General features: G+C 37.9%; 1 protein-coding gene across 2 annotated transcripts in view; it reads left to right on the forward strand.

Moving 5' to 3' along the window:
* The window catches only part of SNX24 (sorting nexin 24), a 162179-nt gene that overhangs the window by 70493 nt on the left and 75415 nt on the right, over positions 1–16271 (forward strand). The window contains exon 2 of one of the 2 annotated variants that reach the window (XM_067731565.1): positions 15092–15175. The exons of the other annotated variant lie outside the window; for it this stretch is intronic. Coding sequence (XP_067587666.1) covers positions 15092–15175 — 84 coding nt within the window. The remainder of the gene's footprint in view (positions 1–15091; positions 15176–16271) is intronic. 2 annotated transcript variants of the gene reach the window in all.

Here is a 16271-nt window from a genome sequence, read left to right on the forward strand (position 1 = left end):
TGCAAAGCTGCTGGGTGAAATAAAAATATAATTATTGTAATTTATGCATATTAGGGGCTAAACAGGGTTTTTTATGAGTTGAAATCTATCTTTTATACTGATTCTATGAGAAAATCTGTGCTGAGTTTTAAACTACCTCAACTGTGGATTTGGGAGATACAATCCATTCACTAATTGGGAAATGGCTATATATTCCCTCAAGTCCTGGCTTCTACAGTTTAGGGGGATCAGTGACGAACTATGTTTTAACTGGAAGGTGGTCAGTAGTGCAAGACCTGAAGACCAGGTCTTCTGAAGGACAGCTGGAGGAGCTAGAGAAGTTTAATTTGGAAGGGGGAGACTTTTAAAAAGTAGCAAAGGTTTCTCATGCTAGAATGGAAAACCATAAGCCCTAATAGGATCTCAAGACCTCAAAATAAACTTCTCTTCCTAGGTGATCAGATCCAGTCTTCTGATTTTAGATCACATTCACACTTTGATGATTCCCAAATTTATATCTCTGGCCAAGACCTCTCCCTGAGCCCCAGACGTGTTAATTCGGTCTTAACTGAACATCTCCGCTTAATGTCTATCTAACACGCATCTCAGCCTTAACGCGGCCAGTGCAGGGCTCCTGTTTGCCCCCAAAGACTGTCTTCCCAGCTCAGTTACTGGCATCACCATCCTTCTGGTTGCTCAGGCCCCAAACCTCACCATTATATTTGATTCCTCCTTTTTTTTCTTTTTTAAAGAAACTCCACATCCAGTTATCAGCCTGTCCTGTTGTTTCTACTTACACTCACCTCTCCCCACCACCGCTCAGACCTTCCCTCTAACTCTTCTCCCTCCTCATCACTCTAGGCATATAAACATATTAAGCATTTAATCTTCCACATGCCCGGACCACCCTGCTCCCACAACCAGATATTCTCACTTCCTTCAGGTCTGTGGTAAAGGGAAGGATGGGCCTCCCAAAATGTTTACACCCTAATGCCCAGAACCTGTGAATATGTTTCCTTACATGCAAAAGGGACTTAATGGATGTGATGAAGGTTAAGGACCCTGAGATCACAGAGACAATTTAGATTATCTGGGTGGGGCCAATATAGTCCCATGAGTCTTCCACTTAAAAGTGGAAGAGGGGGCTTCCCTGGTGGCGCAGTGGTTGGGGGTCCGCCTGCCGATGCAGGGGACGCGGGTTCGTGCCCCGGTCCGGGAGGATCCCATGTGCCGCGGAGCGGCTGGGCCCGTGAGCCATGGCCGCTGAGCCTGTGCGTCCGGAGCCTGTGCTCCGCGGCGGGAGAGGCCACAGCGGTGAGAGGCCCGCGTACCGCAAAAAAAAAAAAAAAAAAGTGGAAGAGGAAGCAGAAAAGTAGATCACAGAAATGTGACATGAGAAAGTCTTGATCTTCTGTTGCTGGCTTTGAAGATTGAGAAAGGAGACCATGAGCTGAGGAATACAGGTGCTTTCTAGAAGCTGGAAATTTTGCTCTTAGCTGATAGCCAGCAAGAAAATGGGGACCACAGTCCTACAACCACAAGGAGACAGAAACTGGTTTTCTCCCAGTGAACCACCAAAAGGAACCCAGCCATGCCAATACCTTGATATTAGCCCAGTGAGACTTGAAGTGGAGAAACCAGTCAAGTGCACTGGACTTCTCACCTATGGGACTGTGAGATAATGAATGGGTGTTGTGTTTGTTACAGCAGTAATAGAAAACTAATACACGGTCTCTCCTCAAATACACCTTTATCAGTAAGAACTTCCCTGACCAGCCCATATACTAGTCATACACACGCTCATCCAGCCCCTCTCTGTCCTTATTAACTCTGATTTATTTTTCTCCGTAGCACTTATCATCAGCTAGTGTGCATTTATTTGTGTGATTGTCTTTGTCATCCTTCTGTTAAAATACAAGTACGCTTTGTTAGGGATCTCTGTTTGTATTGTTCACTGTTTTATCTGCAGTGACTAGAACTGAGCCTGGCACGTCCTAGAATTAATCCTTGTTGAGCAGTTGATGAAGCTAGCCTTTTGTTTCCTCTCCAGCCTCTTGCAGAGATGCTCTTCTTACAAGCTGGCTGTACTGCGCTCAGCTTCTTCCATCCTCTTACCTTCTGCTTCAGGACATTTGCACATGTGCTGCCTATAATGCTTGCCCCTCCTTTTTGCCTACTTTTACTGTAGATCTATTCAGAAACAGCTGAGAGAAAGCTCTCCTGATCCCTGAGAGCAAATCCTGTCCTCTCTTATGCACTCATCTGTTTTTAAAGTAAGCGTTTCATATTGAGTATAGCTCAGATACCTTTTTATACTTTTCCTTTATAATAATATAAAGGCTAGGACTATGAGTCTGCTTACCGTTGTTTCTAGTGATAGAATTCTAGGGCTTAAGATTGTGGAGTTTGGAACCAGACTATCTGGGTTTATGAATCAGCTCCTAGCTCTGTGCCTTGAAGTTACATAACTCACTCTGACTTGGCTTCCTCACATACGGAGTGGGGATAATAACAGTACCTACATTATAGGATCTTGTGTGGACTAAATCAGTTAATAAATGAAGTGCTTTGAGCACTGCATAGTCCATAGTAAGCACTCAAAAATGGTAGCTGCTGCTGCTGTTGTATAGAGCATAGCAGAGTGCTTGGCACATAGCAGATGCTCAATGGATATATATGGAAATACAAAAATGAATTTCATAAGAACTTGATAGTTGTATTAAAAACGAGTAATTATCATGTATTAGATTTACTCCAGTGCAACTTTAGAAGGCAGAAATTTGATTAAACTTTCTCCTAATTACAAGAATGATATATGCTCTGGTGAAAACTGTAGATTATAGAGAAAATTATAATAATTTGTAATTCTACCACTCAGACATCGTTTTGACCTATTTCCTTTGTTATCTTTTATGTGTATTTTATATAGGCAACAGCATAGTATGCATAAAGTATTTTATACTGCTCTTTCAATTAGTATTATATTACAGATGCTTTCTGAAAACATCTTGTATGTTCTCTTGATGATTATTGTCCCCTAAAAAAATTCCATTGGCGCACATAATACATATTTATATGACATAGTCAAGAGGAATACATTTGTTCAAAATTAGAGAGTGTGACTGTATTTTAAATAATACGATTGTGCCACTTAGATGATCTGTTTAAGGGGAAGGTATGGAAAACAGTGATGCCTGACGTTCCAGAAGGCTCTGGGATGCAGGTAGAATTTCACTTGACTGCTGAAGGGAGGATAGGAGGACTCCTTGGCAGAGGGAGGCTCCTGCGTGAACAGAAGCCCCCAGTGCCTAGAGTGGGGAAAACATAGGAAGGACTTGGCTGATTGGCTCCTGCAGGAGAGCTGTGGGAAATAAGATTGAATTGATGTGTTGGGCTGGTTCTGGAGGATTTGGGAGGGAGGTGAGGCGTTGCTCCTCTTTGCAGAAGCCAAGAGCTTGTGATAAGGAGATGCAGTCTATAACTAAGTAGTTTGAGAGAAGAATGATTTTTTTGCTCCTCTGTATGAAAGCTATTTCAACCACAAATCCATTCCTTAAGCAGCCTGTCAGGAAGGCTGTCCTCAAATGCCCATGGAAGCCCTTCTGTTCTTCCTGCTGGCATCTTTGTCAACCACTTCATAGTTATCAATTCTTCATTCCATTTCAGAGCATCTTACAAAGCACCAAGACATTTATTATCTGACAAACTAATACAGTAGACATCATTTTATCATTCTTATTTTATTAATGAAGATACTGTGGCTCAAAGATACTTAGAGATTTGCCCAAGTTAGTAAGTAGTACAGATAAAACTTATCTATTTTCCTTCTTTCAAAGCAGGTCATAAAATAGAATAATAAAGCTCATAGAGCATCTGTCTTCCAGAATGCTTGTTTAACATAGTATGTGATTTATTGCCATAACAATTCAGGTAAGCAAAGAACTAGCAGCATTCACACTATATAGAAAATCTAAGTCAAAGATTTTGACTAACAATGGTATTGAAACTAATGAAAAACTATGGTAACAAATCAACATGTATGACCTGATGTATTTGAGTGCATTGTTTCCCTCACCCTGAATTGATTGATTGGTTTTGTGTCATAGATATAGCTGAAGAGGAAAAGAAAAATGAAGACTTTTCATAATCAAGTAATCAGTTGGGGAGCTAAAATTAGTCAGTAGTAGGGTTTAGACTGAAAACTTGTAATTCTATAAATATCAATAAACTCAACAAAATATTTCCTTTATAACCAGAGAGATTTTGAAACAAAAATTTTTAGCAGAGGTTATGTCATTTTTAGGCTATTTAAAAGTACTTCATATACATGGAAAAAATTTCAGCATAAACATGTAAAAGGAAAAATTAAATGTCTAGTACCTTCCAGAACCAGAAGTTAGTTGAAAAGTTGCTTATTTGTTTTAAGCACTGTTACTCTAAGTAATATATCTGAATCTCTATTTCTTGGTGTCTTAGAAAATCTCTTATGTCCCTCCAGTTAGAAATATGAATTGAATTCACTCCACTCCTGTATTTCACTCCCCTCCACTCCATTTTCACTATGTATATGATTTTAATTTCATCATTAAAATTATAACTTTATATTTGTTACTCTGTAATTTGAACCACTTTCTTCATCCACCAATTTTTAAGCAGTGTCCTTTGACTGCCAATTATGTAAGATGAAAAGATTTGGACCCCATTTACTTCCTTTACACCCAGTTCCTCCCCCATTCATCTCCTATTTTCTGCCGTTATGCCATTATTTTTTATACTGACAAAAAAAATTTACAGTCTGTTCTGTAAAAATAATTGTCTTCTGTGTTGTATAGATTCATTTTAAAAGCTGAGTTCAATAATTAATGTTCCCAAATGTTCCCAGTATTATAATTATATATGTGTGTGTACAGATATTTATATTTTCACTGTGTAATCAAGTTTTTGGAACTGTAAGGAAGGAAATGTAGCCGTATAAATTACTAAACCTGTACTGCTCAGTGGAGAATGTTTCAAGCGTTACTTCAAATGGACACTCTTATCCTCTAAACTGTACCAGGTCATGTTACATTTATTTTGCTTTATATTTGGAACTGTACCTTGTATACAGTTTTGTTTAGTTGGTTTTCTTGGAATTCTTAAGCACTTTTTTTTTTTTTCTTGGCAGAGAAAGGTGAATGCTTTGATTCTGTCACTAAAACCTTTTTAATGATATTAGGTGTTAATCATACCCATTTTCTTCTTGAAAGCATTCTTCTTGGAACCCTTTGGCTTCTTACTCTAATTTGAATACTGTTTAGGCTGCATAGCTGGCATTTTAGTATACCCCCCACACCCCCATATTGTCTGTAGATTAGGTCCACGGTTTCTTGGCTTCTTTTTTGAATTCCATTTTTTAAAAATCTTCAAAGAGAATTTCCTGAATGTGTACATAGTACATAAAATACTCTCCCTCTTGCATGTTTGAAACGAGCACTTTCCTGGCTTCCTGGTAGAAAATTTGCCTGGATATGGAATTCTAGGTTAAAGATCATTCACCATCAACCTTTGAAGGCATATGAAGCCAAAATTTGGAACCAGGTTTCCGATGGATTTCTGTGGATTCTTTTGTTACTCTGTGAACCAGGCTACTTCGACTACAAGCCTTTCAGTTGTAGAGGAGAGCCTCAGGGCAGCCTGTGAGGAGGCCAGCTCCAAATGGCCATGAAACCACTGTGTGCTTTCTGCTGGAGTTGTCCTCAGCTTCTTAGAGTAGCAGCCACTTTATAACGTTGTCTTTCTTTGTACTCATTTACTCCTTCCCTGGATCAGAGTCTTTGATGATAACAAAAACAATGGCTGGCCTTTTATATTACTGTATTTTGAGTGCTTAATTTTGATTAATCTTTCCATTGGCAGTGCTATGAAAGGCTGTGTGGGTTATTTGTTTTCTGAGTTTGCCCACAACTGAGATTGACTTTCTGTTGCCTTCACATGTGAATAATAATTTGCACGATTATAAAATAATATTCTCATAAAATTCTACAGACATTGCTCTACTTTTCGAGGAGCGGGGAGGCATTTAGTGAAGCATAGAAAAAGTTTGGTCATCCTGATCTCTGTTCCTACTTTATTCCATCAGTATATTGGCAGCACTTTTTTTTCATTATTGTAATTTTAAAAGATCTAGAGTATTAGGTACATTATTTTTCCTGGGAGATGGTAAACCCTTTTGATCTTTCCAGCTTAGGAAACAGGTTTCTTTTGTCTTTGATGTTTGTTCTTGCTCTAATTTTGTTTTTGTTATTTTTGTTCTTTTATCAGTGATTTTAATCATTTTGGGTCGTTTTTGGTATCATGAATTTTCTTTGCAAAGAAGAATCATATTAAAAAATGTATATGTACGCACAAATTTAATCAGGCCCAACTCTTACACAGCTATTCTCTAGTGGCAATTATCTAGAGAATTATTCTTCTTCTTTAAGCAGTGGTTTATTTGAAGCAATATGTTTTTCTCTTAAAAACATTAAAAAATTTCTGAAATTTAGATGTTTTCAAAGATATGGAAAAAAAAGTTGTTGTCAGCTTCTCCACAACCGAAAATAGTATAATTAAATTAATAATATCTCACGGTTTGGCATCTTAGAACAGAGGAAGTTTGATTTAAGGCTGAGTAGGAGCAAATTAAAATTTTACACTAGTTTTATTGAATTTTAAATTTATTTAGTCATCAAATATCATAAAATTTTATGATTAGAGGGTCTCATCATCTTTCCCTTATTAAAAAAAAAAAAAAAAACTTTGTGTGATGTGAATTAATACCTTTGAGAGCTTGGCCCTCAGTAGACACACAGTAGATCACTCTTCTAGAGATACAACTTTTTATAGTATCTAAATAACAGCCTTTTAAATTTTATCTTTCTTGCTTATTCCGACTCAAGAAGGAGAATATGTTGATTTCAAGCCCAGAGTTAATATTTGGTACATCTTGCACTAACTGAACAAATACTAAACAAACAAACAAGCAAACAAAAAATATATATATATGAAAGGTCACTAAAACTTTATTTTTATATAGAATCCCCATGTGTATTTGGAAGTTATTTATTAGACATTTTTATTTAGGAAAAACTTTTTTTTTTTTTTTTTTTGCTTTTGTTGAAAGTAAATAACTTTGTAAGGTATGAGCTTCTGAAGACAGATATCATTCAACCTGGAATATGGGTTAAGTCCACCTTTAGTTTAAGTTTATTTTGTTTTTTAGATACATTCCTGAAAAAAGTAGGTGTAAACCAAATTATAAAATATTTTATCATTGATTTACAGTTTATTTTCAGAAATGTTACTGAAAAGGAAAAAAAAATTGGCTCTAACATGTAATCAAAACCACACTTACAAATTGAAATCTTCTCTTTAAAGTCGTATTTATTTTACTTTTCAGTTTGAATCCTAAGGATTTAATGTTCTTAGGACTGTGGCTAGAATTTAGTCACAGGAACAATATAATTTCTGTTTTTTTAAACAAATCTAAATGAAAACCTTAATACGTTTATTTAGTTACACGAAGCTTCCTTAGCTTTATACTGGGGAATTTCTGGAAAAATCTGAGGGCAAGGATGTCTACAAGAGCAGAGGCCTAGACAGGTACATCAGGTCTCTGTGATTTTATGTGAGATAGTTGGAATGGACACCTATGCCGCTATAAACACTGGTCAAAATATACCCAATTAGTTCTCACTTCCTAATCATATTGTCAAAGTGACGAATAGCCAGTGTTGATCAGGATGGGCCAGGCGTTCCATATCCTATTGGTGGCAGGGGGACTTAGTACATTTGAGGGGATAAATTTGGCAAAATTTTTGGTAATTTATCTTATATATATATGTGTGTAAGTACATGTACAGGAAAAAGGATGAGATATATCTCTCTATATATAGATACATTAATCATTAATATATGTAAATAAAATGTAAGTATATATAGAGACATATAAACATGTTTTATATATATTGATATATAAGTAAACATATATAAACATATTAAAAAGTATACAGTGCAAAATACTACAGTAACTTAATATCCATCTTAGGGTCCGAATTAAACAAAGTATGGTAACAATCGTACATGGTAGTACTATGTAGCCAGTAAAGAATGAGGTATGTCAAAATGTGCTGATTAATGAAGATGTCTGATATGTATTAAATAAAGTAAAAAATAAAAGTAGTAGAAAAAATAAAGCAGTAGAACTATATACTATAGCTCTAGTTGTGTAAGAAAATAAAATAACTTCTATTACATGTACACATACAGAGCTTATATGAGTATAGACAATTTCTGAAAGGATATTTAAGATACCTCTTAAGTTAGCAAGGACCTATACAAGTCTCTTATGGAAGAAACATACTTTTCAGTTTATATCCTTTGGACTTTTTGAAAATTCTTTTGCATAAGCACATATTATTATTATTTTTTAATAGATCTTTATTGGAGTATAATTGCTTCACAATACCATGTTAGTTTCTGTTGCACAACAAAGCGAATCAGCCATATGCATAAACGTCCCCATATCCCCTCCCTCTTGAGCCTCCCTCCCATCCTCGCTATCCCACCCCTCTAGGTCATCTCAAAGTACTGAGCCGATCTCTCTGTGCTATGCTGCTACTTCCCACCAGCCAAGTTTTACGTTCGGTAGTGTATATATCTCAATGCTATTCCCACTTCACCCCAGCTTCACCCTCCCACCCCCTGTCCTCAAGTGCATTCTTTATGCCTGCTTCTTTATTCCTGCCCTGCAACTAGGTTCATCAGTACCGTTTCTTTTTTTTTTTAGATTCCATATATATGCGTTAGCATACGGTATTTGTTTTTCTCTTTCTGACTTACTTCATCCTGTATGACAGACTCTAGGTTCATCTACCTCACTATAAATAACTCAATTTTGTTTTTTTATGGCTGAGTAATATTCCATTGTATATATGTGCCACATCTCCTTTATCCATTCATCTGTCGATGGACATTTAGGTTGCTTCCATGTCCTGGCTATTGTAAATAGTGCTGCAATGAACATTGTGGTGCATGTCTCTTTTTGAATTATGGTTTTCTCCGGTTATATGCCCAGTAGTGGGATTTCTGGGTCATATGGTAGTTCTATTTTTAGTTTTTTAAGGAACCTCCATACTGTTCTCCATAGTGGCTGTATCAGTTTACATTCCAGTGCAAGAGGGTTCCCTTTTCACCACACCCTTTCCACCATTTATTGTTTCTAGCGTTTTTGATGATGGCTATTCTGACCAGCATGAGGTGATACCTCATTGTGGTTTTGATTTGCATTTCGCTAATAATTGGTAATGTTGAGCATCTTTTCATGTGCCTCTTGGCCATATGTATGTCTTCCTTGGTGAAATGTCTATTTAGGTCTTATGCCCATTTTTTAATTGGATTGGTTTTTTGATATTGAGCTCCATGAGCTGTTTGTATATTTTTGAGGCTAATCCTTTGTTTCTTGTTTCATTTGCAAATATTTTCTCCCATTCTGAGGGTTGTCTTTTTGTCTTGTTTATGGTTTCCTTTGCGGTGCAAAAACTTTTAAGTTTAATTAGCAAAAGCCATACAAGCTGAGATTTGGAACCACAGTGTAAGGAGACTGAGGGGGTGGTATGGGTACAGGTCCTGACAAGAAAAGGTAATATAAAAAGTATTTTTCTACTCTATAGAATTGTATGCTTTTTATATAGATCAGTGTTTGCTTGAGAGGAGCACGGGCTCCAAATAGTTAGGGGTAAGGAACTCATGCCAAGACCGCCACCACCCCTGTGCCCAGGGTGCTCTGTTCCTGCAAAGCCCCTCCAGAGGACAGAACCTTGAGAGGAGACTGGATGGAAGGCATTGTCCTCACTCCAGAACGTTCCTCCCACTTGCACGTGTTTCGTTTCACCCAGTGAACAGGACTATGTAAGGGATTCTGTTTATTGGGAATCAGTATTGTGCAGTGATTAAGAAGCAGATTCAGGAACCAAATTGCTGAGTTCAAAATGTATCAGTAGCTACCATGGGCAAGATACTTAATCCATGCCTCAGTTTCCTCACCTGTAAAATGGAGATAATAGTACCTATCCCATGTGGGGTTGTTGTGACAATTAAATGAGTGATTTTCATGGTAAAGGAGCTTGGAGCAGTGCCTTTATATAAGTGTTATAAAAGTCTTTGTTGTTATTGTTGTTGTTGTTATTACTGGTGTTACCATTTGGGAAAAATTACCTAAATACTTTTAAAATAATAAGTAAAAATTTAACTGGGGCTTCCCTGGTGGCACGGTGGTTGAGAGTCCGCCTGCCGATGCAGGGGACACGGGTTCGTGCCCCAGTTGGGAAGATCCCACATGCCGCGGAGCGGCTGGGACCGTGAGCCGTGGCCGCTGAGCCTGCGCATCCGGGGCCTGTGCTCCGCAACGGGAGAGGCCACAGCAGTGACAGGCCCGCGTACAGCAAAAAAAAAAAAAAAAAAAAAAAAATTAGCTGACATTAAATTGTACATTGATTTTGTACATGCTACTTTACATAGAACATATTTACATAACTGAAGTATATATGCATTGACTCACTCTTATAGGGTTGGTTATTTATAGAAATATTTGAAAAGTTTGCTCTCAAACTTATTTTTCTTCCTTTTCTATGTATTGTCTCTGTTTTCTGGCCGCTTTCTCAGATTTTTCTCTTTCTGAATGGTTTTAAACAATCTGATTCTGATTTGCCTTGGATTTTTGCTTTTTATTTTATGTTTCTTGAGCTTGGGTCCGTTGGTCTTCTTGGATCTGTGGGTTTATAGTTTCTATCAAATCGAGAACATTTTGGTCAAGATTTCTTCAAATATATTTGTCTTTCTCCCCAGCCCCTCTCCCCCATCTCACCTCTACTGTGAGGACTCCAATTATACATGCATTTTGATGTTTAAAGTCATCCCATAGTTCACAGATGCTCTGTTGATTTACCTTTTAGTTTTTTCCTCCTCTATTTTGTTTTGTACAGTTTCTCTTGCCAGGTCTTTAAGTTTACTTACCTTTTCTTCTGTGGTGTCTCACCCACTATTAATCCCATCCAGTGTTTTTTTTTTTTTAATCACAGACATTTTTTATCTCCTCAATAGGACCCAGACCCGTTGTCTAAGTCTTTTTTATAGCTTCCATATCTCCAGTTAACATAGTCAACCTTTCTTCTAGATTCTTTTTTTTAAATTTATTTATTTATTTATTTTTGGCTGTGTCGGGTCTTAGTTGCTGCACACGGGCTTTCTCTAGTTGCTGCGAGTGGGGGCTCCTCTTTGTTGCCGTGCGCAGGCTTCTCATTGCGGTGGCTTCTCTTGTTACAGAGCACAGGCTCTAGGCATATGGGCTCCAGTAGTTGCAGCATGTGGGCTCAGTAGTTGTGACTTGAGCACAGGCTCAGTAGTTGTAGCCAACGGGGCTTAGTTGTTCTGCAGCATGTGGGATCCTCCCGGACCAGGGATTGAACCCATGTCCCCTGCACTGGCAGGCGGACTCTCAACCACTGTGCCACCAGTGAGGCCCTCTTCTAGGTTCTTGAACATAAATTTTCTTATAACAAGTTTAATGCTTTTGTCTACTAATTTCATCATCTGTGTCATTTCTGGATTAGTTTCTATGGATTGTTTTTTCTTTTCATTATGAGTTGAATTTTCTTGCTTCTTTTTGCTTAGATGCTAGACTTTGTACATTTTATCTTGTTGGGTGCTGAATATTTTTATATTCCTAAAAATATTCTTGAGCTTTGCTCTGGCATGTGGTTACATTACTCAGAAATAATTTGCTCTCTTCAGGTCTTGCTTTTAAGCTTGTTGCTCTGGACTAAAAGAGCTTTTAGTCTACGTTACTGTAGCTCCACTCCTGAGACAAGACCCTTCTGAATTCTCTAAGGAACACTTCATGACTTAAGAGGTTTTCTACCCTGGCTTTTGGGAACAGGCACTGTGCCCAGGTGTCTAAGCTCTGAGCGCTGTTCTCTCTAATCTCTTCTTGTCCTTGGGTAGTTTCCCCAGTCTTATGTGCTGCTGAGGATTCAGCTGAATGCTGGAGGGAGACCTCTGACAGGTCTCAGGAGTTCCGTTTGTGTGCAACTCACTCTTCTCCAAAACTCTCCCCCGGGAACTTGAATCGCTATGGCTTTCCCTCACTCTCCCCTCCCTGTCCTTGACTCAGGGGGCCTCATGGCTCTGCCTGGGGTAACCTTAGGGCTCACTCTGCTTGTCTCCCATCTCTCACTGTCATTCATTTCCTCATGTCCAATGTCTTAAGAGTCACTTTCCCCACATACTTGTCCAATTTTTTAGTTGTTTCAAGTGGGAGGGTTACTGCTCCCTGTTACTCTGTCTTGGCCAGAAGTGGTATCACCCTGCTCTAGGCTCTACCTTAAATTAAAAAAAAAAATTTAAAAAAAGAATAAAAACAAATAGCCCTTGTCCACCCACTCCCGGTCTGAAATTCCAGAGGCAGCCACATTCAACTCTCGTTACACGTTCTCCTGGTGTCCCTCTAGATTTTGTACCTCTCACTGCCCCTCTGTTCAGAGAGGCCTCCTCTTACCACAGTCTAAAACAGCACCCTTGTCTAGCTCTGTCTCATCACTCTGCTGTATTCTTCACTGCACTTTTTGTGTTTTGACTTTACCATGTTTGTTTATATGTTTATGATTGGCCTTCCTCACTAGAAAGGATGTGTGCTCCATGAAGACACGAAGACTGGGCTCTTCTCTGTTTTCTTCTCTGCTGAATCCTCAGAGCCTAGAACAACTCCTGGGCACATTGTAGTCCCTTAGTAAATATCTGTTAAATAATTAAATGAATGAATGCCAGATACTGTGCTACGTGTTTTCCAAACATCATCCTTTGCTGCCCCCACCTTAGAGGTAGATAACAAGTACTAGGAGCTTGCCAGGAAAGCCAAGAAAGAAGAGAGTTTTCCTGGCAGCCGGAAAAGCACGTATCAGAAACTATTAAAAAAAAAGTCTGGTATGGAATTTAGGAACGTAAGATTTATTAAACTGACTCCATTTCTTGCTTCATTCATATTGTCATGGAAATTCTGATTAAGCAACTTCCTTTCCAAGGTGTTTTCCCAGAATTTAAAAGAAAAAAGTCTTAACAGTATTAGGTATATTGTGCATTTTTAAAATGGCAACATAATAAAAATATTAGAATTAAAATTTATCACATACTTTTCCCTATGTGTGCACGTGTGCGTATTTATAATACTTCCCCCCACCCCCGCACCCAAAGTGAATTTAGTGATTGTGAAAAGTAACTGTGGACCTTGGTAATGGAGCCGTCTGGTCGATAGAAGGGATGACATTCCATGAGACAGCTGCTGTGTAATGTGTCTTATCCGTGGCTTTCAGGAGGGGGCACCTGAGGGGCAACCTAGTAGGTTGAACCTTACTGAGTCTTCAACTTTCTCCTCCTTCTGTGGATTCTTCAGCAGACGTGCCAATTAAAGTGATGGTTTTTGTGATGAAGCCTCAAGTAACTGGACTCAAAATGTAACTTCATTTTATTTCACATAGCTCAGCAGTTGGAAACTACTTTCATTGCTCCCACATTGTCCTGATTTAAATCTGGGACCTGACACTAAAAAGAGGGCTCTGTATGCTATTAAACAAGCCCCCAAGTTGAAGCTGTGTTTCTTTTGTTGGTGTTTCTCAGGGTGCTTTCCTCATTGTATTCCTGGCTTTGAATGGTCTTTGCAGAAGAATAATTTTCTTTAGTGAACTAGTAAACAAAATTTTTTTCTAAAAAATAATGTATGTATATCTGAGAGTTTGAAGCATATGCATATGTTTTTAGAAGAAAATATTTTCACTAATTCACCAAAGTATTTTTTAGGGGGATTTCTTGGGGGAAAAAAACAGTTGATTAAATTGATAGAAATTTACCACTTTAATAAAAGCAGGTTTCTTAAACTGAGTCATGGAACAGAAGATTTCTAATTGGAAGGAGTGCAAAAATATGAACACATTTTATGTTTGATGATATAGTTTCTGGCTTTCCAAAAAAGTCACATTTACATATAAGGCAGAAATATAGAGCCATAGAGATCTATTTTCATAATGAAGGTGTGTGACCTCATATCTCATATTCTAACTTTAAGTAGCTCTTTTTAGGGCTAAAGTAAGCCTGCTTTTAACACTCTTCAGTGTCACATGACCTCAACTTTAGTTTCGTTTTCTTCAGAAGGGCAATTGAAATGGGAACCCAGGCTTATTAAGTCATGGAACAATTCCGCTTCATCTTGGTGATGACAAACTCTCGCTCAGCAAAGCAGGAGTCAAAGACAAACTCTAGGAAATAACAGAGCACCTTCTCTTCAGCTCCTGTCAAGCAGCCTTCCCCCACCCACTTTAACATCGTGTTCTCATGAGCATTTCATAATATTCCTCATCCCTTGTTCCCCGTCTTGACCCACTGACCTAAGAATCAAGAAAGTGTCATGTTAGTGCCTACTAATTAGTGCACCCAGAGAGCCTTTTCATCTGGCCTTTCAACCTCCTGGAGGTGGGAGCACAAGCTGTCACTCGTATCACGCAGGGAAAATGAACCTTTACTACATTTTCCCTGTTTTGCAAACAGCAGAATTAGCCAGCTGAGGCGAGATGAATATGCAGGTTAGGAAGAAATTAACCTAAAAGGCACTACTGTTTGCATTATTGTCTTAGAGATGACACAGCACTGCCCGCATTGAAATACCCATAACGCAATGCTGTGGGCCTGCGATTTTTGCCAGACTGTCGCTGTGGCATCGCACTTGTATTTCAATGCCATCATATGCATTTGGTGAAGTAATTTTAGGAGAGAAGTGTTCTCTGATTAAAAAGTTAAGGAGCATTTTAAGGCATTTAAGTTGCCACTGTTTTTAGACACGTTTGTGGGGATACTGCCGTTTGTTAGTGAGCATTTGGCTCCAGGGCTCATTAATCAGTGCTGTTGGGCCAGGGTCTCCTGAGCCTTCTGGGTTTTGGGAGATCAGCTACTGTAATTAAAGGGATGAAATATATCATGGTCACAAACTTACCACATCAGACAATTGAGGGTTTGGAACTGGTGGAATTAATCTTTTTTATTTTTTTCTTAGGTGTTTAAGATAGAAGTGCTAATGAATGGAAGAAAACATTTTGTTGAAAAAAGGTACAGCGAATTTCATGCCCTGCACAAAAAGGTAACTTCGCTCCCCCCCCCCTTTTCTCTATAAGGCAGATGGTGTAGCACTAAGCCTGCTTTCTGTGGTTCCTAAGGGCTTTAATAGTTCTTGGAACAGGTTGACTTCTTTTATCACGAAGTAAATATCCATTTAAAATAAATTGTTCCGTCCTTTCAAGGTGTGCTTTCTGAGTAGGTGGGTTTTCTGTTAAGATCTTTTGCATAAATAGATGTGTGACAGCAAGCTGTTTATATTATACTGTGCTGGGTATTGTAGGCTCAGAAAGAATAAGACCCAGACCCTATTTTATCCATAAAATACACTTAATGTGTTTTACACAAAGGAAAAAAAAAAAAGGACATTTTACAGGAAGAAATTTATTAAAATCAACTTATACTTACATATACATGGAAAAAAATATACATGTCACATGTATTCAAGGACTGTTTGGGGATCATGTAAAGGGGGATCATAGCTTCTTTTGAATTATAAAGGCCGCTCTACAAGCCTGGTGTTTCAGTTCTCAGATCCCTTTCATTAAAAGCCTTTGATAAAAGAAACAAGAAGGCAAAAGGAATAGCTGAGTTTTGGGAGACATGGTCAGTAAAGAATAGAAGAGGGAATAATTTTTATTTTCTAGCAAAATTTAATGTTTTGAAGGTTATAAATTAGTATTGAGGTGATGAAATTACCTTAATAACTAGAAATACCTCATGAAATTGCCTAGAAAATCACCACATATGAGTTAATGCAGTTTTACCATTTTTTCTTTTGTATACATATATATTCATATCTGTGTGTATATATATATATATATATATATATATATATACTTCCTATATATGAATATATATATTTATACACACACATATATAAAATGTATGGCACGGTTCAGTTTCTTCACTTTTGTTACTTTGTTAGGTAAGAAGTTAGTGGAAAGATACTGAGTAAGTATGTTCAGAAAGAATCTATTCTTTTAACTTCCTTAAGGACCGCTTAAATTTTCTGGAAAATGTCAGTGCATAAATGATGTGATAGTGGGCTTATTACTCTGTATTAAAAGCTCTGTAGCTAAAATTAAAATTTCTTACTTTTTGGTAGTCAGGAGAATAGA

The sequence above is a fragment of the Pseudorca crassidens genome, chromosome 3 (assembly GCF_039906515.1).
Source record: "Pseudorca crassidens isolate mPseCra1 chromosome 3, mPseCra1.hap1, whole genome shotgun sequence".
Classification (NCBI taxonomy): Eukaryota; Metazoa; Chordata; class Mammalia; order Artiodactyla; family Delphinidae; genus Pseudorca; species Pseudorca crassidens.